Source organism: Patagioenas fasciata, chromosome 4 (assembly GCF_037038585.1).
Source record: "Patagioenas fasciata isolate bPatFas1 chromosome 4, bPatFas1.hap1, whole genome shotgun sequence".
NCBI classification, from domain to species: domain Eukaryota; kingdom Metazoa; phylum Chordata; class Aves; order Columbiformes; family Columbidae; genus Patagioenas; species Patagioenas fasciata.
The window spans coordinates 80,445,851-80,470,575 of NC_092523.1; the positions used below are offsets into that span (position 1 = coordinate 80,445,851).

At 52.9% G+C, this 24,725-nt stretch overlaps 1 protein-coding gene across 13 annotated transcripts in view; it reads right to left on the minus strand.

Annotated features, from left to right (window-relative positions):
- Positions 1-24,725, minus strand: part of FRAS1 (Fraser extracellular matrix complex subunit 1) — a 126,197-nt gene that overhangs the window by 31,218 nt on the left and 70,254 nt on the right. For 12 of the 13 annotated variants that reach the window (XM_071808295.1, XM_071808285.1, XM_071808287.1 and 9 more), the window contains 18 exons: positions 24,428-24,580; positions 22,248-22,394; positions 18,641-18,787; positions 17,444-17,584; positions 17,098-17,241; positions 16,570-16,713; positions 15,702-15,972; positions 14,191-14,275; positions 11,034-11,354; positions 10,311-10,464; positions 7,395-7,567; positions 5,556-5,663; positions 3,844-3,958; positions 3,266-3,403; positions 2,717-2,749; positions 1,878-2,009; positions 1,542-1,667; positions 803-1,050 (listed from right to left, as the gene is read on the minus strand). In XM_071808295.1, the coding sequence (XP_071664396.1) occupies positions 803-1,050; positions 1,542-1,667; positions 1,878-2,009; positions 2,717-2,749; positions 3,266-3,403; positions 3,844-3,958; positions 5,556-5,663; positions 7,395-7,567; positions 10,311-10,464; positions 11,034-11,354; positions 14,191-14,275; positions 15,702-15,972; positions 16,570-16,713; positions 17,098-17,241; positions 17,444-17,584; positions 18,641-18,787; positions 22,248-22,394; positions 24,428-24,580 (2,780 nt within the window). The remainder of the gene's footprint in view (positions 1-802; positions 1,051-1,541; positions 1,668-1,877; positions 2,010-2,716; positions 2,750-3,265; positions 3,404-3,843; positions 3,959-5,555; positions 5,664-7,394; positions 7,568-10,310; positions 10,465-11,033; positions 11,355-14,190; positions 14,276-15,701; positions 15,973-16,569; positions 16,714-17,097; positions 17,242-17,443; positions 17,585-18,640; positions 18,788-22,247; positions 22,395-24,427; positions 24,581-24,725) is intronic. The other variant, XM_071808289.1, reaches the window with a different exon arrangement.

A 24,725-nucleotide genomic window follows, 5' to 3' on the forward strand; every position in this document is an offset into this window, starting at 1 on the left:
GCTGCCTGAAAGATAAGACACAAGCCAGAAATCATCCTGCCCTCAGCAAACATTTCAGGAACGAAATCCTCTTTTCCCAAGCTGTGCTCTTGCTCAGATTAAACTTGCACTGCTCCCCTGTCGCCTTCCTCCTTCAGAGGAGAACAGGACAGACCCCAGACTTGGATCCAGACTGATCCCTTGGGTAAAACGCCCGTCTTCTTCCCCCAGCTCACCCTGTCTGGCAGCCACACCGTGAGCCCTCCCGCCTCCTCTCTAAGGGGACTGCATCTGCTGCCAGTGCCTCTGCTGCTAAACCACCTGCAAGGAGGGAAATCCACCTTGCTTCTGAACTCCAGCAGCAAGATAACTCTTGTACAACACGCAGCCCCTGGGACCGACCCCAAGCTACCAAGGAGCCCAACATGTGGGGCTGCTCAAACACCCTCTCCCAAGTGTGTCCCAAAAAAGAACCAGGCAGTTTCGGAAGGTGTGAGCGGGCTGAAGTTTTCAAGGGATTATCACTTAGCAAATCCATGTGCGTTATTAGCAAGCCTGCCTGACATAAAAACCCAGGATTAAGTCTGTTCTTGTGCCAGCACGGCAGTTCTCCTCTGTCTCAGTCAAAAGGAGACAGCCCTAAAACCCCCTGGCATTAAAGAGCCTCTTCTCCCCTTTTTGGCAGCAGCAGTCAGGACACAGTCAAAACTGGAGCTCCGTGCCAAGAATCCACCCTGGTGGCAGAGATGTGCGTGCCGCAGAGCGTCTGGGGGTTAGGGTGGCCGGCAGTGTTCAATGGGCACAGAAACAGCTGAAAACTTACAGTATAAGCGAGGTGCAGTCGCGAGAGAGTCACGGAGCTTTTACTGGGCACGGTGACGGCCAAGGAGCAGCCCGGGGCCAGCTGCGGAGCGCCGCTCTCCCGCGGGGACACCGCCACCCTCAGCGCCGTGCTCACGGCGGTGACGCCGTCGGTGACGGAGATTTCCATGCTGTCCTCCGCCGCCGAGGAGCCGTCGTGCGCGTACTGCAGAGCACTGCGAGTGACGTCCTCGTAGGTGAAGGTGTCGCCTTCCCAAGAAGAAAACGCACAGGTCAGAAAGACTCTGCTCAGAGCATCAGTCCAGTTCAAACCACCTAAGGGCCTAATTTAGCAAAAGGCTGAATCACGTACTAAACCAGCGTTTAATATCATCCTGACAGGGATGCAAGTTATAAAGACATTCACGTTACAAAGAGGAAAGGCTGTAACCTTCACAGCTTCACAGACCCAGTGATATCCGCAGTTCTCTGGGAGTGCACAGATCCTCTCTTTATTCCCATCTGCTTTGGAAGCTCATGCCTGTCACAGCTTGGTAAGGCTTCCCCCTCCACATCTCCTGCATGCACTGCTCTCCTACAGATAATACTCTTTCATGTGACCACACACAGGGTGTCACCAACATCAGCAGGAGCTTCTGACCGCTGGACCAGATCTGCCAGAGGAACCCGTCTCCTCCTGGCCAGCGAACCGGGTTGTGCTGACCCCATCTCCGGTCCGAGAACACTGGTGCTCAGCTCACCTGCTCTCACACGCTCCTGCCCGTCCGCGCTGGACTTGAGCACCACGCCGTGCCGGGGGGGCTGCACCAGCTCAAAGAACAGACCCTCGGGAGCTGTATCCGTGTCGCTTACCGCCAGCTGGGTCCCTGTGCCGGGGAAAGGGAGGACAGGCTTCAGCATCCTCGGACACTACGCTGGGAATACCCCTCGGGTTTTGTGATCTGCCCCTGTGAACGCAGCTAAAAAACTTGTAATTCAGTCAATGCCTGAAAAGTCAAATAATTCTGGAGCTGCTCCACCCATATGGCCTCGTGGCCACGAACACCATCCCTCAGGCGAGAGCTGCCCCTACTCACCCATGGGGGCTCTGCCACCCCGCGTCACCTCCAGGAGCGGAGCTGCGGTCTGGAAGAGCGGAGGCTGCTGCTCCGCAGACAGCAGGTGAATGACGAACGGCATCTCCGGGGTGCTGTGCTCTCCATCGGACACTACACAGACACAAACCACACCTGAGCCAAGGGATGCGCTCCAGGGACTCACCCGGCACGTTCAGCTTTTTGGACAGATCCCCAGCCCACCCCACCGAGCTCTCTCCCTATGGACACACCCGCACAGCTCACACCTGCGAGAAACACCTGTCTTTGCTCCTAACTCAACTCCTAGCAAGACAAACACCACCTGTAAAAGTCCGTGTGTGTGCACGTGTAGGCAATATCTCCCATATCTCTACCACGTGCACTCGTAAGTCAGAACATGGACTTTTCTGGGCCATGGGATCGCCTTGCACACCTGTGCTAGAAAGCACAGGGAAAGGGAAACAGGTTTTATATTATACCAGCAAGCAGCTTATCAGCAACCATTAAATTGTGGAAATGTTTCCATGCTGTATTTTTAAAAAAGGCAGAGAAAAACTCTTGTTCACACTGGGGGAAAACAGGAATGAATCAGCCTTTTTGGACACATTCCAAGCAGCTACGGGAAAATGACGTCTCTATGGAGCTGCAGCGCAGCTTCTACAAAACGCTGTTGGGAAACAGATGAATTAATATTCCCCAAGCACGTTCACGTCCAGAAATGCCTACTGGGTGCCCATAGGCGTGCTTGCTGCAGAGGAAAGGCTGCAGAGCAACAGAAAACCTGCATGGCACCAGGATGGAAGCTGCTCTGGCCAGGGAAGAGCAAATGGTTCATGTACCTGTGAATCGGAAGGTCACGGACTCTGGGAGACCTGACGGGACAAACACAAGTACAGAGGAGCCGTGGTCAGGACAGGAAAGCAAGACAACGTGCCACCCCCTCCTCCGACCCGTGAAACCCTGCTGGTGGCAGGGGAGGGCTGGGGATGCACCGTGTGCTGCTGCTTCAGCACACAATCCTGCCCATCCACTGCTCACACAATCCTGCCCACCCACTGCTCACACAACCCTGCCCACCCCCTGCTCGCACAATCCTGCCCACCCCCTGCTCGCACAATCCTGCCCACCCCCTGCTCACACAATCCTGCCCACCCACTGCTCACACACACTTGAAGTTTGCCCTGTTTTTACCATTCTGCCTCCAGCTCCAGACTGTTACTTCTCTAAGGGTGGAAACCTTCTAATAAATCCCCTGGCTAAACGGAGACGGCTGGTCCTCGTCAGCTCCAGCCCCAGTGTCACGGACCAGCCCCGTGCCGCGCGGGTCCCCGGCAGCAGGGCCGCCCCAGCGCTCTGATGTGGCCCCCCAGGACCGTCCAGCCGCTCACCCGCAAACGAGAAGGCCGTGATCTCCCTCAGGTGCGGAGCTGCGCTGGGCGGGCGATACGCGATCTTGCCGTGGTTTACATCTGCTTGGCTGAAGTGCCTGACGGGGGACAGAGGCCTGTCCCTGTGCTCCACGACACCTGCGGAGACAGAGAGCTCAGGATTAACGGGAGCAATCTATTCTATTTCTAAAACAAAGACACCCCAGGCCACAGCTTCTTTTCTCTCCCCAGGTATTTCTTGTTACACCTCCAGGGGCTGCTGAATGAGTCTGATGGCTGCGACTGCATTGAGGACGGGTTCGTGGGACATAAGAAATTAAACAGGTTCCTCAGTCATTTCTTCACAGGCCCCTTGCTAGAGAGGCGGAAAGCAGAGAGCCACAGGGCGCAACACTCAATACCTTCCAGACAACACTAAGAAAACTGTCTGAGCTCTGCACTTTACTCCTAAACCGAAGAAACGGGGTTAAGAAACGAGGTGTCTGGAAGCTAACAGAGGAGGCTGGGCGGATTACAGGCACTCAGAGGGCACAACGAGCTGTGCTCAGCAAGCCGGTGGAAAGCCATGGGACACTTGCCTTGGCCGGGGAGCAGAGGGACCGTCACGTTGAACAGGATTTTCTCGCTGGGAACCTCCGGGTCTACAAAGGAGAGGTGATGGGGCTCAATCACTGTCACACGGTCCTCCAGCACCTCAATAAACACATCAGACCATGAGCATCAGTGCCAGAGACATGGGGACATTCACCCAGAAATGCATCCAAAGAGAATTTGCTTTGCTACAGTTCAACAGAAGAGGCACCCTGGACAGGACAGGGACGAAGTGGGGTGAGAGGACAGGGGACAGGAAAGCTTCATAACAAGTAAAACATTGCAGGAGTCCTAAGGGGCACCTAAACGCACCCCAACACATCGGTGGAGGAGTTTGTTCTTTGATCTACGGCAACTACGAAGAGATAAAGGGGAACCTACTTTGATCAAAACCTCCCCGGATTAAGACAGAACTCACTGCCTGCATTGCTTTCTGGTGTTGTCTGATATGGCCGGACTGGATTTCCTTTTTAAAAAGAAATCCTGTAAATGATTCGGCCATTTCCATCGGAACACAGATGGACCAAAGCTTTGCCTTTTTGCTTTAAATCTGTCTAAAAATGTCCTAATCCTTCCATCACTGAATTAAACAGCTCAGCTGGGTGTGAAAAGCATCCAGCTCATTTCATAATCATACACAAAGTATGAAGAAGCTAAATTAACGATATGAACAATCAATTAATCTGCTTTGGAACATGAAACCATCGGGTTCAGGAACAAACCACAGGTTTCTCCCTGCCACAGCCAGTGCAGCCCAGGGAATCCTGACACTCACCCGCCTGCAGGGCCACCCTGTCACAAATCTAAAGCCACGAGGTTTATTTCTGATATCAGCATTGCAATATGTGGCTCTGTGTGAAAAGGGCAGGCTCAGAATGAACAGCGGGCTCTGTTTCCCACGGTCGCTTTGGGAGGGGAGGGAGAAGCGCCCCTGCATGTGCTTACAAACCGTCCCTCTCCTTCACAAACCCAATCTCAGCTGCGGCTCCTTCCGTCACTACGGGGAAACAGGTCGCTCGATGAAAGAGAAAACAGCATAGATGTTTTGTCCGGCTTAACCAGCACAGAATCGCCCAACTTTCCCTGCCTTTTCTCAGCAGGACGCTCAAAGACAAGGCCGCGGATGGGGAGGATTTAGCATTCTGTGCCGCTCTGATCCTGCAGGAGTTCGCAGGCGGGCGAACAGAACTCGATGACGCCCTTGCGGGGAAAGGCGATTTTATGATGAAAAGATTTAAGTCGGTGGTTTCACAGTTGCCCCCAGGGCCTATTTGTCTCTCCCTGATGCAGGAGCTGTGGGTTGCAAGGTGCCCCTCGCTAAAACGTGGTTTATGGCACTGCTGGATTCCGTGCTGGGTAATTAGCTATGAAATCCAGCGCCGCACGGCTCAGTCACACACCTCGCCTATCAGTTTTGTCCATAGAGACAACAACAAAAAGGCAGGAGCAGAACGATCCATGGCTGGCTGCGGCTCCATGTTTCATTACTACCTGCGAAAGGTCGCCGCTGGTTGGAATGGTTTCCAAATACGTTATAATCTGTGCCCCCAGTGTCAGAAGGACGGATGAAAACTTTGTGCTGCAGGCGGGCCACGGTTCCGATCAAGTTTACAGCGGAATGACCAGCAAGGTCTATTCACCACAGCCCCTCTAACCCGCGGGTTTGCACTCCTGCCATTTCTAACGGGTTCACACTTACGGCCGCGTGCAAGGAGGAGCCGAGGGACAGCCGAGGGGCCCCGGGGGGCTGCGGCAGGACGGCGACGCTGAACACGTGGCTCTCCACGCGGCTCTGTGGGCCCGACACCTGCGGAGACACAGCACAAACCTCATCAGGCTGGCCCTGGTCCTGCACTTCCAGACCGCCCAGTGCTCGCTCTGCCCTCTCCCGCTGGCTCGGGAAGGTACCAAACGCACTTTTCCAGCAGGCGCCAACCCACAGCTGGGAACCAAAGCCTTTAAACACCAACCGGCTTCTCCATTATTGCCCGTACTATCTATAAATGGTTTACCTCTTTATTAGTGCTTTAAAATATACCTGTTTGCCAGTTCCCTACCCTCACCTGTTCATTCCTGCGCCGCTGCCTGAGTTCTGCTGAGTTTTCTGCTGTCTGTACATGTTAGCGGGACCCTTCACCACCGGGTGTAAGAGTCGGTCGGTCATCGTCAAATGGACCGTGACACCGGGACAGAACAAATAATGGGTTTTGAAACCCAGTACAAAACAACCACCGGTTTGCTGGTGAGGTGAAAACAACCGGTGTGTTCATAACGGTGCTGCCTTGGCAGGGACCCCTGCGATCCCAACATCTTCCAGGACCGGCTGGGAGAGACCCGGAAAGATTCTCCATACACCACTGTAACACCAAATTTAAGTCAAATGTATCTAACTCGTAGCAGTAAACCCTGCAGTAATGGCATATAAAGCAAATAACATTAAATCTGTAAGAATTCAAGGGACCGAAACCTTCCCATAGACAAGGCTGCAAATGTTCACAGCGAGTCCTGAGATGTGAAAAGCACCCAAAGAAATACAGCCCCCCTTGTTAGACTTCAGTCACTGCTTTATCTTTCACAAGGGATGCAAGTCCGGACTTGAATTCAACAGAGCACTGTGAACAAGAATGAACTCCAGCACACATTCAGTTTTAAGATAACGCATAAAAACGCACACTCTGCTGAACTGAATGGAATTATTGCAGCCCCTTGCTGGGCCTGCTCTGAGCTCCTGTTGTCTGAACAGTAACTGCCAAAGCACCGAAACAACGCGTTGTCCTCCCTGAGCCGCCCCAGCCCGGGTCCCGGACTCACAGGAGCGTTACGGTCTCTGGTGCCACTGCGGCTCCTTTATAGCAGCGCTTGCCGTACCATTATTGCTATTGCTCCGAGACACTAAACCCAAACACTTAACTCACGCAAAATGCACGCTTGGCAAGAGGAATGCAGCAATTAAGCTAAAGATCAGCTTGTTCAACACTGATACTCGCAAATTCCTCATTATCACTTACGTTAATTACTTTAGAAATTACCTTAATTGCCTCTGCGGCGCTACAGTAACAGTTTCTGACTCTAAAGCAGATGCGGCAAATACTGCACGCGGGTGTTCGTGTGCGTTTAGTGCAGGAGAGGCTGCGAAACCTCCCCAGCAAACAGCAAGGACCCGTCTGAGCAATTCTGTGGCCGTTAGACCTGCGGGCAGGTGGGATTTATTTCGGTGTTACCTCCGCTGGGGACCATTTGTACCTGTTTGTCTGTTTGCAAAGAGTATTCTGGAGCTAAGATGAAATTACCGAGGGACTGCAGGAAGCAGGAGGGCTGCTCTGTTCCTTTGCTGAGGGTTGGCAAGCAAAACCAAAATGCATTGCTGTTCCTATTTCTTCCCCAAGTGCATTGGTATGGTGTCCCCAAAGCACAACCTGGCAAAAGGTCAGCGGCCAGCGGGTCCCCGTCACAGCAGAATCGGTCTCTGGACACACTGAGACACGTCGGACAAGAACACCCGCGGAGCCGCTGCGCGACCCCTGCACGCGAGCGGTACCTGGAACTGGAAGGAGTCGCTGTCCCCCGGCGTCCCCGAGTGCCTGTACCACACCAGCCCGTCGTCCACGTCCTGCTGGGTGAAGGAGCGGGTCGGGGACGCCGCTCGGCCGTCGGGCAGCAGCTGCCGCGGGTCTGTGGGGCCGTCTGCCGGGACCAGCAGCACCACGTCGCCTGCCAAACAGAAAATGAGCGGCCAGCGGCAAAGGGGAACAGCAGCCTGGGCACCCAAAGCCAAACCGCCACCAAGGCTCGGTTTTCTTCCATCTGGGGGTGGTCAGTAGGTCAGAGAGGTTCTCCTGCCCCTCTGCTCTGCCCTGGGGAGACCACACCTGGAATCTTGTGTCCAGTTGTGGCCCCTCAGCTCCAGAAGGACAGGGAACTGCTGGAGAGAGTCCAGCGCAGCCACCAAGATGCTGAAGGGAGTGGAGCATCTCCCGTGTGAGGAAAGGCTGAGGGAGCTGGGGCTCTGGAGCTGGAGAAGAGGAGACTGAGGGGGGACTCAGTCATGTTTACAGATATATAAAGGGTGAGTGTCAGGAGGATGGAGCCAGGCTCTTCTGGGTGACAACCAGTGACAGGACAAGGGGCAATGGGTGCAAACTGGAACACAGAAGGTTCCATTTAAATATGAGAAGAAACTTGTTGGGGGTGAGGGTGTCAGAGCCTGGCCCAGGCTGCCCAGGGAGGTTGTGGAGTCTCCTTCTCTGCAGACATTCAAACCCGCCTGGACACCTTCCTGTGGAACCTCAGCTGGGTGTTCCTGCTCCATGGGGGATTGCACTGGATGAGCTTTCCAGGGGCCTTCAACCCCTGACATTCGGTGATTCTGTGGTGTGACCAGCAGAGACTGCAGCAGAGCTTAAAAAACCACTAAAGGACCTTGTGACATCCCGCTGACATCGGGAAATTATCTTTCGTTTTGGCCAAGGGCAGACCACGTCACTTGTGCAAGTGCATGGAAGAGACACACGGCCACGCAAAGAACAGTATCTGCAACTCTGAAGCTCCCAGAACGTTCTGCCCGCTGAGCAGCCTGTTGGAACTGAGCAGGGAAACAGGCGCCAGGGTCCTCCTGCACGCTCTAGGGCTCCTGCGAAGGGACAGGAGGGAAGGGAGACCCGACGGGGGTGACAGAGTGTGACAGAGCACCATGGCAGCCCGTGCGCCTTCCCCTCCGGGGCATGCGGGAGTCTGATGTGGGTGCTGACATTCAACCTCAGAACATCGGTTAATAAAGTCGCTCCAAGAGCCAAGTGCCACCCACCCCGAGGAGGGTGTTGAAACCTTCACATCGATTTCATCCATGTCAATGTTCTTCCCAATCACACAACTGAACAAATTCAAACCCGACAAAGAGCTACGGTACCAAAGTAAATGACATATTTTTCCATTTTATAATGTAATCGACTTGTTTTGGAGTTAACATGTAACCTGCGAAAAAATTATACATTTCCCCTAATTTCTCCACTCTCTAAATACTTTGCTAGTTGTATATTGTGCTTTTCTACTGGTCTTTGAAATCATCCCTCGCGGCCACACGTTTATATCACGAATCACTTCAGCTCTCCTTACCGCATTCATCATTCTGCTGTGCAAAATACCCACACCAAGCCCTCCCAGTTCGCTTCCAAAACCGCCCTCCAGCAGCTGGAGTCATAAGAACCAATTCAGCAAGCTGAAATATCACACTTCATTTTATCAGCAAACTCCACGCTATCAGGGCTCTAATTATACCCCCAATCTTAGGCTTTCGCTTGTGGGAGTCACACCTGAATGTCTTGTGTGGTTTCTAAAGATGCCCATGGCACGGCTGGAGGAGCCTGGGCCTGCACGTTGTTCATCCCCCCAAAAAAGAGAAGAAACAATAACGCTTAGGGCAAAATGCGAGTCTGCGAGTCTTCTTATAAATCTGTATTTAACCCCATGAGAAGGACCGACTCTGCCATGTTTACTGACATACTTCATGGTTACCATCTAATTTAAAATAGATGGTGTTTTAACAAAAAGTACCTGCTGGTGGGTTGCGCACAAGAATGTACAACTTGTGCACTCAGGCAATTCCCCGAAATACACAGGGACACCCAGCTGCAGCTTCCAGAGCTTCTATCCAAAATCAAACGGTCCATTTTCTACAGCCCAACCACTAAGACAGGCCCCTGCGCCTCCTTGGCTAAGGACACATCTTCTGCATTGCCCTGCCTTATCTTTTCCTTCCCATTCCATGAAACAGTACTTCAGATAAAACTTTAAGACCATTGATTTCTACTGTGTATTGCTCACCTGCAGCTGCGAACTCATCTGTGTTACTGCAATTAATTACAGCAGAGATAATTACGGTGATACAAATAGAGGATTACGCATTTTGGTGAGGGTTGGGCAGCAGGAGACGAGCTCCTCAGGGAAAAACTCTTGTTTTCATGTAAATGCTTATTAAAAATGAGAAGACCGTCCTTCAGCTGCAGAAAACTAGAGGGGGAATACAAATTAATTACTTCTCTTCTAAACTGCAAAAATAACATCATCTGTGTTTGTGGAAACCCGGCTCCTCTTCCAGCAAAGCACAGAAAGCAGCAGGGGTGGTGCTGAAGGGATCCTCTCATTGCATCCGGCTCGGAAGCGAGAAGAAATGATTTCTGGTTGGGTCAATAATCAATTCCGTTGGTGGAAATTAACTGGAGCGTCACGGAATTTCGGGAGCTCTCCAGTGCTTCACGGTAAACTTTCCCTGGGCAGGTTCTAGAGGTAAAGATGAACTCTGTGCTGCTCTTAAACCAGAGCCATGGTGGGATGTTATCCCTTGGTGGCGAGTGAGATTCTGCTCCCACAAGGCTGTAAATCCACCAAAATTTCAACCGGAGAAACACAGCTGGAGAAAAGCGACGCGTTTTGTGCCCAGAGGCTCCCCCACACTCACCGTGCCGCGGCGGGTCCCCATGGATGCTGTAGGTGATGCGGGAGCGGGGGGCGCCGGGCAGCTCGGCGCACAGGACCGTCCTGGAGATCTGCAGCATCCCCCCCTGCGGCACCCACACCAGCGGGTTGCTCACCAGCACGGGGGCTCCGTCGCTCTGCACCAACGGGGACAGCGGGGAAAGCTCAGCGTTAGCACCCTCTGAGTTCAGGTTTCTGCGCCCTGTCCTTAGGGAGTTTATCAAAGATGCACCAAGTGGAAGCTTTAGGGGGGGAAAACAGAGCGAGCGGCAGCGATCCTGACTCTGGGGGATGCCACCACCCCCAGTACCAGTCATGAACCTCTTTAGCCAAGTGTTTGAGCTCGTGTGGCCCTTTAGTGTCCCACATCAGCCCGGTGGCTGGTTTGCCCATCTCACCAGCTCGCTCTCCCCCTCATTCTTGAATTCATCACCCTCACCAGGGCAAAACTCCCACCTGCAACTGCAGAAGGTCCTTCTACCAAATAACTATGGACTTTGAATTGTCAAAGCTGCACAATTGGAGCTGAACCATTCCTGTCGCAACCCAAAAAACCCAGGTGACCTCCAAACCTCAATCAATGCACTACTTCTCCTGCCTCTGACCACAGCCTGTCGGTAACGTAGGATTAGTGACACCTCGGGGACACCGCGGCACTTCTCCAGACCTGTTATTTGCCCGCGAGGGTTTATGTCATAGCACGTACCTTGGGAGCAATCTTAATGTGGAAGAGGATGTTCTGGAAGTGGTACCCATCGCTCACTTGCAGAACAACGGCATCGTCGCGGCTGTCGGAGCCATCGTGAGCGTAGCGCAGCAGCCCGCCGGCAAGGTCGCCCAGCTGGAACCGGGGGACGGCGGCTGGGGACCCAGGTTTGAGCAGCTGCCCGTGGCGTGGAGGCTCTAAAACCACCAGCACGACGTCCTGGGGGTTGTCGCTGTCCCTCACCCCGAGCAGCAGCTCGGTTATGGCGCCCGTCTCCCCTGGGCGGACGAGCAGGGCCTCATTTCTGAACACGTATGGGGCCTGAAACACAAAAGGTTGGCTCAACCTCAGCAACTGGATCGCGATCAAAGTCTGGAAGGAAAAACGTGGTGTTAAGGAAATTAAATTAGTTCACTTCATCCCTGGAAACCTCCTATTTCTAAGCAGCAGAGAATCACTCTCCTCACTTTCCCCCCAGCAGACTGAGCTAAGAATACACAGAAATTCAATTTAGCTACATTAAAAGAAGATTGTTATGGCATGGCAAGCTTAGGAAAGGAAAAAAACTTAAGACATTTGCAAAGAAAGCAATTTAGTGATCAGGCAGAGCCTGAACGGATAGAAGTCCATCTCAAAGACAGCAAAACTGTGTGTCCTCAGCATCATTAGTTATTTTCAAAGACTCCACCACAGCCTCATTAATCCCCAAACGAAGATCAGCTACAGTCCGTTTCTGCTGGTCTGAATCAGCTCCCTAGTTCTCCATCATCAAGGAAGCTGGACTCTGCGGTCTCTGTTGCTCCAGCACATGTGGTTTGCGATCCCAAATCCCTCTCGTCAGCGGGGGCGATGCCGCAGAGACAAAGTCAAAGCCCTGGGAATGCTCATCAGCGACTCACCTGCTGCCAGCTCACCCGCCTGCACTTAGCAGGGCTGCTAAGGACCCAAAATCCCTATTATTAAACCACTTATGTATTCTGGGGCGGCGGCTGCAGCTCTGGCTCAGGTGAACGTCCCGCCCAGGCAAACCAGAGATTAGGCTGAGTAAAGATCTCAGCACCAGCCAGAATCAATATACACACAACAGGATCAACACCCACAGTTTGTCTTACACTAAAGGTCAAACTAGAACATTTCCAGAAGTTACAGAATGACTAATATAGAATATAATGATTAAAAGCAACGAAATGCAATTAAAATGAATTATAATTCCTAATCCTGAAGCTCCCACTTCTAGGATGCCAATCTGGAAAAAAACCCAAGCAGTGTAAAGTCTCAAGGTTGCCAGAGAACCACAGAGATCATGCATCTCCGGATGAGCCGTTTCCTATAAGGAACACCAAATATGGTAAAGTGGAGACCCCCGCAGCTCCCCAGCATGGTCATTCGGGAGCACAACTGCAGATTTTCGAGCTGCTGGCTCCGTTTCCTGCTACAGTCAGGACCAAGCACACAACAGCAGCAGCTCCTTCAGACACAACCCACCAGAGCAATGATGAGATAAGTCCATTTCTTCAGTTACTCATTGTAAGGACGGACGCTGAGTCAGGCCTGGAGCAGGGGGAAGCACTAAAGGAGAAAGGATGAAGGCCAGATCTCCAGTTACAGTCTTACCAAGCCATTTAATGCCCCTCGGAGGGTGAAAATGGGCAGTAAGAGTAGCTGACTCCTCATAGCACTCTGAAGTCTCTTTATGTTGCTAAATGCACCAAGTAGTTGGACTCTAAATAACAATAACATGAGAGACGAGGACACCGAGGACAGCGGGCAGTACCACCCAGGACAGCGGGCAGTACCATCGAGGACAGTGGGCAGTACCACCGAGGACAGCGGGCAGTACCATCGAGGACAGCGGCAGTACCACCCAGGACAGCGGGCAGTACCACCCAGGACAGCGGGCAGTACCACCCAGGACAGCGGCAGTACCACCCAGGACAGCGGGCAGTACCACCCAGGACAGCGGGCAGTACCACCGAGGACAGCGGGCAGTACCACCCAGGACAGCGGGCAGTACCATCGAGGACAGCGGGCAGTACCACCCAGGACAGTGGGCAGTACCACCCAGGACAGCGGGCAGTACCACCCAGGACAGCGGGCAGTACCACCCAGGACAGTGGGCAGTACCACCCAGGACAGTGGGCAGTACCATCGAGGACAGCGGGCAGTACCACCGAGGACAGCGGGCAGTACCACCCAGGACAGCGGGCAGTACCATCGAGGACAGCGGGCAGTACAACCGAGGACAGCGGGCAGTACCACCCAGGACAGCGGGCAGTACCACCCAGGACAGCGGGCAGTACCATCGAGGACAGCGGGCAGTACAACCGAGGACAGCGGGCAGTACCACCCAGGACAGCGGCAGTACCACCCAGGACAGCGGGCAGTACCACCGAGGACAGCGGCAGTACCATCGAGGACAGCGGGCAGTACCACCCAGGACAGCGGGCAGTACCACCCAGGACAGCGGGCAGTACCACCCAGGACAGCGGGCAGTACCACCCAGGACAGCGGGCAGTACCACCGAGGACAGCGGGCAGTACCACCGAGGACAGCGGCAGTACCACCCAGGACAGCGGGCAGTACCACCGAGGACAGCGGGCAGTACCACCCAGGACAGCGGGCAGTACCACCCAGGACAGCGGGCAGTACCATCGAGGACAGCAGGCAGTACCATCGACCTGCCCAGAAGCCGTGTGCAGTCTAACAGACCCACTTCAAACAGCTCGTGCCGATTTAACTCCCACCTGCCCTAGCACAGAGCAGGTAAGTAAACGCTCTTGACTGCCAAAGCATCCCCACCACAGGGATCAATCATCCTTAATTGCCCCGCAGTAAGAGGCTGAACGAGGCCATCTGTGGGTGCCAGGAACAATTTGAATGGTAGGGACTCCGCAGCCCTCGCTGATCACTGCTCTGTGATTGTGCGGCTGTAATTCCCTGGACAAGCAAAATTACACGGGCCAGCGTCTTCACACACTTACCCCAGGCCCAGCTCTTCCACCTGACTTTTGGCCGCTTCTCAGCCACACAAAAGCTGAGTCTAACCTGCCTGTCCTAAACACCGGCGCAAACCCTGCCCAGCTCCTGTTGCCACGGCAAGAAACCAGGGCTCCAAGTGCTACGAAATGTGGGTTGTTCCCAAGCGTTGTTCCCTTACCTGTGTTGAGAACGCTTGAACGGTGACCACCTGGGGCTGGGAGAAGAACTGCTCATCGCCGACCTCCAAGGAGAACTGTCCTTTCCTAAACAATTCCCCAACAAGACAAAACACAGCGTAACAGGAATTAATGAAGTGCTTTTGCAGGACTCAGTCATGATAAAAACATCTTTAGTAAAAATGACCAGCTTAGCAAAAGAAGCTTTAGCTCAAGTTTTTTCAGTTATGTAATAAAACACCCTTAACTATGCAATAATATACCCCCATATTCCTGTAACTAATGCTACTCACACAGGCTGGCATCTCCAGGATAAAGCACCGATTCTAAATGTCAGCTATTTGCTGCCTAAGGAAAATGTCACGTATCTGGCTTCAGAACAGAAGCTCCGACTTTGCAGCATTTTTCCCTCCTATCTACATTTTACTAATGGCACCCGATAACCTCGCACATAAAGCAGCCGTGCTGCCCAGTACGAGACGTTGCACCGTGACTACCAGGCAGAAACGAAAATGAAAACAAGCAAGATACAGAACAGCTGCTTTAAGTCCAGTGAACACGAGGTAATCCCCTTGGCATCAGGAGCACACCCCAAAAGTCTTATTGAAAACAACGGATTAAAGAACACCCGAATATATACGGGCAGACATTTAGAATAATTGCACTGGTACCAGTCTAGTCCCAAGGTTTCACGGCGATGTAAATGAAGCGTAAAATGTGGCAGGATGACTGACTCATTGCCTGGCAGCAGGGGAAACCTGCGTCCTGGCAACACGCTCCAGTGTGAGCATCACCAGCTACTAATCAGCACTAATTATCCCAGGACACTAACAGAGCGTGTGCCGCAGGCTGAGAAGCAATGGCTGAATGCAGATGATGCTGCACAGCGCAGTGGGGACATCACTTGAGCATCTTCCTGACAGCAGCAAGAAACTGCAGTAAGAGCCGGACTAATGTCAGTTTTAAACCCACGGCAGAGGAGCTTAACGATGAGACAGGTTCCTGCTCCCCTAGGGCACAGGTAGCTGGATTAGGCCAGAATCAGGCCTGGAGCAGGGGGAAGCACTAAAGGAGAAAGGATGACGGCCAGATCTCCAGTTACAGTCTTATCAAGCCACTTAATGTCCCTTGGAGGGTGAAAATGGGCCGCAAGAGTAGCTGACTCCTCATCGCACTTATGTTGCTAAATACACCAAGTAGCTGGACCCATCCCAGCGAGCCCACGGTGCCACCGACTTTAAATAACAATAATATGAGAGACGAGGACACCGAGGACAGCGGGCAGTACCATCGACCTGCCCAGAAGCGGTGAAGTGAAGCGACCTCTTCTATCATCAAAAGTTTTGCATCACCATTTATACCACAGTACAGTACTTCTGAAAGTGATCATCTATTTAGCAGAAGAAACGCGCTTTCCTGTAAGAATGTTTCCCAGGGACAAGGGAACACCTGTTCTCAAGATATGGCGTTTCTTTTTAAGTTGGGAGCTCTGAGAGGCGAGCGGCACAGTCACCTGGCTTTGTCCCTGCTGTGCAGGAAGCGGACCCTGCTCTGGCGCACGTCCTCGCCGCTGAAGCGGTCGCCGTGGCCCAGCGGCAGCTCGCCCCCGCGGGCCAGCAGCACCAGCCGGCCGTTGGAGGGGGCGCTGGCCACCCGGAACACCAGCCGCCCCGTGTCACCGGCCGCGTCGCGGACACCCAGCAGGGACAGGTCCAGGGGCTTCACCCCGCCAATGCCCACCGTGAGCGGACCGCTCACGTGGAACGGGGACGCGCGCTTGCTGGCTAAGGAGAAAGAGAGGGGGAAAAGCATTACCGAGTGAACGTTTCTTATTTCACAGCCATGTTACCAGCTTGCCCGTCACTACCACCTTTTGGATAACAGACCCTCATAACGCCCCGTGCATCACTGACCAGCATCTCCAGAAGAACCACAATCCACCCCAGTCCCCACTATGATTTGAAACAAGCTTCCCACCTTGAATTAGGTGATCTTTCGAGGTCCCTTCCAATCCCTAACATTCTGTGATTCTGAACTCAAAACCGCCATATACCGGCCTGCACTGCGGAAGGACCAGTATATCTTATTTAGAACAAAGATAAGTAAGCACTACAGTTGATTTCGCAAGGGAATTCCCCCAAGATGTGTTTTCATTTGTTCTGCAGTGGTGATAAATGGTGCCTCCATACCCAACCAGGTAACTGTGCTTAGAAAACCACGTACGGGCAGAACAAAAAAATCAGAGAAATACAGCTGCCAACTTTTAAGATCCAACACGGAAGTGCACAGAACTGAATTCCAATGGCGCCACTGAATGAACACTACTGTTGGCCTTAAAACCCGCGGGAAGCCTGTCAGTGGGTTTACCACGGGACACTCACCTTGCTCACACTGTCGGGTCCGCGTGTTGCCATAGAAGCCCTGGCCACAGGCAGGGAGGCAGGTGCTGTTCCTCAGGAAGGTGGTGCTGTCGCACAGGCGGCACAGGCTGCCGCTGTCACACTCCAAGCAGCCGGGGGGACAGGCTGGATGGGGTGGGAAACACAGCCCCACTGAGACACCGCAGAAACAACGCAGCCACTGGCGCGGAGCTGTGCCCCGGTCACAACGGGAACACCGCTGCTACGCCTGTCCTACCCACCCGCCAGAAACAACCGCAGAGAAAAGGCAGACTTCAGCTTATTAACCCACAAATACAACCGAAACCTTCCCAAAAACGTGCTTTTAATACTTGTTTTTCCCTCTGAATCTCATTCCCCCTGGGTTAGGCACGTCAAAATGCAGACGCAGCCTGTTATCCCATTCTCCGGCTGACTGCATCGCCTCCGCGCCGAGTTTAACGCAGCGCCCAAGCACTTCCCCTTCACCCCAGAGAAAAATCAACGCACAGGACACAACCCCCAACCTACCTGTGCACTTTCGCCGTGCCTCGTCTGCGTAGTGTCGCCTCCCGCAGCCGCGAACACAGCGGGCGTCCAGGAGGAAAAACGGGGCTTGGCAAAGGCTGCACTGGTCCGGCTGGCGGCACTGCAGGCAGCGCTCGTCCTCACACCCTGAAAGTCGGGCGCAAAGGGTCCAGCTCAGCACCACCTTCTGCTGTAACCCCGCAGGAACCACAGCTCTGGGTGCGTGAGCATGGCGAGAAATCTGGATTTTACAAGGTGCTTTCTGAACGCAAGGCGGGCACGAATTGGAGACAAGCATGGAAACACGCTGGCAGCAGCGATTAGAAGTTAACGCTCGAGGAGAACTCACTCTGGCACGTGTCTGACTCCTGGTAATAACCCGCAGGGCACCGCTGCACGCAAGCTCCGTCATGGAGCACGTAGCCCTCCATACACTGCAGGCAGTCGGTCCTGCCGGGGCCTTTACACGCGTTACAGCTCCAGTCACACTCTGGAAGAACAGACAGAGTCAATGTTGGGCAGCCCTTTCTGGGGTGCTCTCACCACTTGGGGTCTATAAGCTATGGGAATATAAGCCCTAGAAGCAAAGAGAACAGCAAAAATGGTTAAAGAGAAATTTAAAAAAAAACACAAAGCATGATTTGTACTGAGTGACTGATTTTGTTTTCCCCTCTTGGACCCAACACGTCCTACCTGTGTCAAATCTGAGCAGGCCTGGCTCCTGTTCAGCACTCAGACCTGCAAACGCTGGCCCAATTTTGTTGCCCGTGAAGTCTGACTTGATCCCGTAAGCAGCAATGCTCCTTTTCTGCCAACGCTGAGGTTGGTGCTCATTAGCAATTACCCACCCACTTCATCTGTCTCACGCTTTCAAATGACGCTGGCCAAAAGAAAATGCAACCCTTGTCCCCCCTGGGAATCCACTCGGCCCCCCGCAGAGTCCCAGCCATGCCCGTGTGCACAAGGAGTACCCGGGCTGCCAGCGCTACCCTGTGTCCCTTGGGGCACTTAGAGGGGTATTTAATTGGCAATTAATGACCGACACACTGGTTGATGAGGCAGGGAAATGGGTATGAGCACGAGGGGTGGAAGCCAGGACTCGTGGAGATCTTGCAAGTCATGTGCCTTTTAAATTGCTCCAAACTCTTGTTTCTGCCGTCGTCCACTGACGCAGCATTTAATAAGACAGAGAGAAGCAGGTAAGTACCCAAGGCCCTATAACCACCCTAAAAACCACTCGGCCGGGCACACTCGCTCGTCATTCGGCTGGCCCATGGTAACCAAACTGCTGGGCCTGACCCTGGACAAGTGTGCCGGCTCGCTTACTACATCATTTGCAAGAGAAGGATTTGCAGTAAGGGTTGAAGTACGTGACAGCAAACTGCTGAAAAAGAGAAAAACCTGTAAAACCCTGCAAGCGCTCTGTCACCCAATAACTCCTCCCACCCACGCTTTGTAAAGCCAGCTGTGATGCTGCAATGCAACCCATTATGAGCCAAAGCACTTGCAATTCTGTTTTTTGTTCAAAGCAGCAATGTGTTTTCACCTCTGCAGGTCCCGCTGGAGAGGTCCAGGTAATGCTGCGGGGCGCAGGTCTCGAAGCGGCACTCCCCGAACTGCAGCACCGTGGCGGGGTCCCGGCAGGACGTGCAGCCCGCGGCCGACTCGCAGCTCAGGCAGCGGCTGTCGCAGGCTGCGGAGAGGCAGAGGGAACAACCGTCGTCACCCACACGCCAGCCAGCGTACACCTACCTACGGCATCACCCTGCTACTCCTCTTGTCCTCTGCGAGAGAAACCTGTGGAGGTCTCAAGAGCTTTTGGCTCTTACGTTCCTTTTCACAGCCTCCAAAAATGTAGAAAGCCTCCTTCCATTTGGAATAGGCTGCTGTAGGTCAGAGAGGTTCTCCTGCCCCTCTGCTCTGCCCTGGGGAGACCACACCTGGAATATTGTGTCCAGTTGTGGCCCCTCAGTTCCAGAAGGACAGGGAACTGCTGGAGAGAGTCCAGCGCAGCCACCAAGATGCTGAAGGGAGTGGAGCATCTCCCGTGTGAGGAAAGGCTGAGGGAGCTGGGGCTCTGGAGCTGGAGAAGAGGACACTGAGGGGGGACTCATTCCTGGGGATCAATATGGAAAGGGGCAGTGTCAGGAGGATGGAGCCAGGCTCTTCTGGGTGACAACCAGTGACAGGACAAGGGGCATGGGTGCAAACTGGAACACAGGAGGCTCCATTTAAATATGAGAAGGAACTCAGTCCCAGTGAGGGTGCAGAGCCTGGCCCAGGCTGCCCAGGGAGGTTGTGGAGTCTCCTTCTCTGCAGCCATTCAAACCCGCCTGGACCCCTTCCTGTGGAACCTCAGCTGGGTGTTCCTGCTCCATGGGGGATTGCACTGGATGAGCTTTCCAGGGCCCTTCAACCGCTGGCATTCGGTGATTCTGTGATTCTGTTACACCTCACACTGCTTCTTACCCTCCTCTGCGCAGCCTGGGGTTACACACTGAGTTCAAATCCCCAAATAAGAGCTTTGCCTGTCTCTGTTCTCCTTATTCTCTTAGAGCAACCCGCATTTCACGCCATTCCGGACTCAGCTCGTAAATGCTCAGATCTGGGGACCACAAGGGACGGCTGCAACCCTGCTGGTGAACCTGGCAGGACCAAGGGCCCATTTAATTCCACTCAGCATTTCCACCTTGCTGTTTGCACGCAGTGTGACATTTGGGAGCTACGGGGAGCAAAGAAAGATGCCAGGAAAATAAAGCAATTCAGGGATTTACTGGTTCTAGGAACAAAGTCCAGAGAGCCCCAAGTGTCTGAACCACAGAAGAAAGCACAGCTGGCCATTTCTAATGGAAAACCAAACCAAGACTCTCATAGGGTTTAGCTCACCTGCAGTTAGGTGTTAAATACCAACATGCTGCTCACCGAAGTTCACTTCTATTAGTGATCCGCTTCAATTTGCTTTTGACTCCAATTAGAATTTTAGAACCACAAAACCTCAAACTACTGAAGTAGATGTGAAAATACCCACGCTGCTCCCACCGAAATGAGAATTCGGTGCCCTTCCAGTCACCTTATCTCATCTAGAAAATGGCACAGGAGGTCTGGGTTTTGCTGAGGTACAAACGAATTTCTAAGAAAACGCTTATTTAAAGAAGAGCGGCTGTTCTCAGGTGCTCTGGTGCCAGGCTGATTTCGCCTAAATTAAGACTACTACATGGAACAATCACTGTTCGTAAGCACTCCAAAAAGCCGAATATTAAAAGCAGAGTGAAATACTTCAAATGAGCTCTAAATCTTTGGGAATCAAGTTACCGACAGAGGAAAGCAAGCAAAACCCGTACTTGAGAGCACCCCTGTCTGCCTGTGTTATCAGCAGGACTCCATATCTGTGTTTTTAACCCTATGAAGAACGTGTTACGCTCGCACTGATCCTCGCCCAGCGAGCCACTGAGCTCACAAACACCTCCAAGAGCCCGCGCTGGCACTCAGCGTCTCTCTGAGCTCCACTCCAAAGCCGAGTTCCTCAAAGCGCCAAACAACTAAAATAAAGCTTGAAGAGAGAGCCAACTTCCTCAGCCTAGCAGCCAACCTCCCTTCACGCAATTCTCGCTCCCTCTAAGTGGTGGTTTCTGTCTCCACAGCTTATCAGCAGCACTGCACTCCAAAGGCACAAGTGACACTCGGAATGACAAAAATCCAAAGCACCACCACGCTTTGCCCCGCGCTTCCTGCCGCCGGGACTTCGGACGCTGCTTAGAAAAGCCGTTTGCAATAAGGTTAGGAAAGCCTCAGTGTAGTTGAATTTGCTCATGGAAATGTATTTGTGTTCGAGCTCCTGAAGCACACGGGGAAGGGTACAGTCCTCGGGAACGCTCCGCTTGTAGCGGCGTGTCCTCAGGAGGGTTGTCAACCGGTTTCCATTAGACAAGGGCATTGTGACTCAGTAGGGAGATATTCTGGTGTAGTTAGCAGGAAGAGAATCACAGCGCAGGAGAGAACAGTGAATAACTACCGCCCTTGTAGGAGCCAGCCGGGACAGTGAGAATCCCATCATTCCTTTTTATTAGTCCTCTTTTTCATTACTTTCCTTTTCTCATTGTTACCGAACGGCTTTTTTTCCTGTCAGCGGGAGAACGGTACAAACTCTTCCACCCATTTCCTTGAATTTATGCAAGGTGTCTCCGTTTCTGCTGATGGGATGGAAATAACAGCGTTGGGAAAACCATATATTTTGACAAAAGGCAGGTAAAGCTGACAACCACACCAGCTTCCTCCTACGGGATCTCATCGCCAAAGACATCTGATCTAGCCAGGATGACACTGAAACCCGTACTCAGTGCAGCGCAATGGAGTTATTTTACCATCCATCAGGATAATTTACATCAGGGTATTGCAGGACTTCACGAAACTGAGTGTTCAGGTTCACAGCGACCAAACCATTAAAGCACTCGCTCTTTTTTAGGTGCGTGTATCACAGCGGGGCAATTCAAGTAGGGGTTTTTCATACTTCCTACACCTCTGCGCCAGACAATTTGGCATTTTGGAACATTAAACTCTATAATTATGTAAGGAATGACCCAATTGATGTCAAGGCCAGAGTAATAAAGGAAAAGGGAGGCCCTGGGATAGCAGGGAGAGGATAAAACATGACAGGACTTAACACCAGATCAAGTGCATCAGATCATTAGGAGGTGAAAACAGCGCAGCTCAACCACATCGGGCAGCGCCGTGCCCGGAACGCTGTACGGGGAAAACGTGGCACAAACACCTCGGTCTTAATCCGGATTGCACAGCAGGTACTCACAGTGCACTGGGGAGGGGGTTACCTTAGCACATAGTGATTAAAACCGGCCTAACCTTGCCAAGTTCTCACAAACCCAGAATCCACCAGCATTTTTGGCCGCTCCTCTGTGTTCCAGCCCAACAACTTAAGGAAGGCTGCACAAGCTCTTTTAACTGCAGACTTCTACTGTCTTTGGGGTCAATAACAAAACTGCAGCTGGGTCTGAACACAACCCGTGCCGCAGGCGCTAAGGCCGCGGATCACAGCGAATTTTCAGGCACGTTTTTTGTTGGCAATAGGAAGAGTAAGTGAAGGAACGAGAGAAGGTATGTCAGTGAACGTGCTGCGTGGAGGAGAGACAGATACTCACGTCTGCAGGTCTGGCTGCCGTCCCTGTAGTAGCCCTGGGGACAGACGGACACGCAGGCGCCGGTGTGGGACAGGACCAGGCTGGCGTTGCAGGCTGAGCAGGAGAAGGGGCCCTCGCCGCTGCAGGCTTCACACGAGGGGTGGCATCCTGCACAGACAGCAACAGCGAAGGTTCTGGTCAAGGGCAAGCAGACCTGTGATCACATTTTGTACTCTCAGAGACTGAGCCTGCTGATAACAAGCGCCAAGGAGCAGAACCTACCCGGCTTCTGACAGCTTACACGGGTTTATTTGTGTCCTGTGTGTTCCCTCGCTCCCCTCCTCTCATTTCTCTTTCTACCCATTCCTCTTCTCTTCAACCTCCCCTTCCCCTTAGGAACAACCCGGCAGGATCTGGCCTGAACTCCTCTATCAGTGAGGAGCAATAACAAGCGAGTGCGTATCAGCCCGTGCCGCTCAGGCTTTCTCTCAACTATTTTCAGGTCAGACCCTCCTAAGCCTGACACCTTTGTGTACTTAGGAACCGCCTGGTGCTTTTCTGACAGCTCCACGCCTCCCTGCAGATCCACACTGACCCCTCTGGCAAGAAGCAATGCAGCAGAACGGTCCATCCCAAATCTTCCTCTCGCCCTTTCACTCCCGCTTCGCTTCCCAGCCCCGGCTGCTCCCTCGCTGCGCAGAACCCGTTCAGTTCATTCCCCGCGTTTATCATCAATCGGGATAATTTACATCAGGGGAATGCAGGACTTGACGAAACTGAGTGCTCAGGTTCACAGCGACCAAACCCCTCGTTCTTTTTCAGGTGTGTGTATCACTGCGGGGCAATTCAAGTAGGGGTTTTTCATACTTCTTATGCCTCTAGGCCATACAATTTGGCATTTTGGAACATCAAACCCAATAATTACGTAATGAATGAGCCAATTGATGTCAAGGCCAGAGTAATAAAGGAAAAGGGAGGCCCTGGGATAGCACGTCCTGCTGCTCGCAGCAGTGGCACAACGAATCCTTCTACTCCTGTCCCCTTCTGTACCAGCGCCTGAATTCCACCTGCTTTTTCCAGCATTGCTGAACACCGGGGATGCCACCGTCACAGATCATTATTTCAAGATCGCGGCGAGGATGCCATCACCCTGCACGTGACGTTGGAACTCGCTGTCCCGGGTGCATTTATTACATCTGCCTATATAAAATCCCACCTCTCGTCTTACTGCCTGGACACTCAGCCTCACAAGATCAACCCGCAGCTCCTCAGCTCCAGCAACCTCCTCGCCAGCCCCGAGTCCCAAAGCGCGTTACTCACCTTCTTCTTCTGTCCCTGCAGTTTTTAACAGAGACTTTTACCTGTTTTCTTTCCCTGCTTCCTCTCCATCCCTTCGTCTTGTGCTTCTAAGTCAGACTGAAGAGATTTAAAATACCACAGTGGACGATGCCAATGTATCCTATTAATTTCTCCAAAGGGGGTAATTACTCACAAAATTACTAGGCTGTTTTAGTTCTTGATAAGCCTCTACCTAAAAATTGATGCCATCATTACAGCTATCGGGGCAATTAATCATAAGTGAAAGCAGGCAAAGAAATCAGAAAAGGGCCTGCGTTATACTTACAAGCTCGCGCAAAATGGAATAGGGGCTTTGACACAGCCTGAATAATGCAAAACTTGTTTTAACTGAAACCTTTACACCAAAGGGAAGAAAAGTTATCCCCAGGCTTGAATTTCTAGCAAGGCAAAGTATCTCTGAGGGGTCTTTCCAATTAAATGGCACAGAGTGTATTTCATGCACACTCCACGATTTAATTTGTCAAAAACAAGTATGGGAACACTCAGCTCCCAGAGTGCTTGAGAGGAGCTTTGAAACATCAGCCGTGCGGGGCTGGACTGAGCAGGAGCTGTCGGTCCTGCAGAAGGAGCATCTGCACCTTAATTCTCATGGGCACAGCTTCTTGCCTTGATTTCCTTCTCGCTGAATAAACTGTAAACCCCTTTGCTCAGCGTAAGACGCGTTGGGCTTTAACACGTGTCTGTCGGCCGCGTAACGAGAAAAGCAACATACTTGTTGCACACAAAGCATCTCACACAAAGATGGGAATGTGCAACCGAATCAATACCAAAAGCTGGAGGAGGCCCGAGGACAGGAGCAGAAGAACGGAACGAGGACGCGAGGCAGCGGTGGGAGTACTCACTTGTGCAGGCGCCGTGGTCGGCGTACGCTCCCGGCGGGCAGCCCGGCACGCAGCGGTCCCCCAGCAGCAGGTGACGCCGGCTGTGGCACTGCAGGCAGACGCTGCCGCCGTCCCGCAGGTTGGCCACGCAGCGCCGGCACAGCGGGTGGCAGTCTGCGGGGAGAGCCTGGTCACACGCGGCAAAGCCCACGGCCGCAGGGACGTCGAGGGAGACGCGAGGGGCGGGCTGTCCGCTGTGCAGGGCTGGGGTGGGCGCTCAGCACTGCGCTTCCAGACGTCGGCGAGTCGGACGACCAGA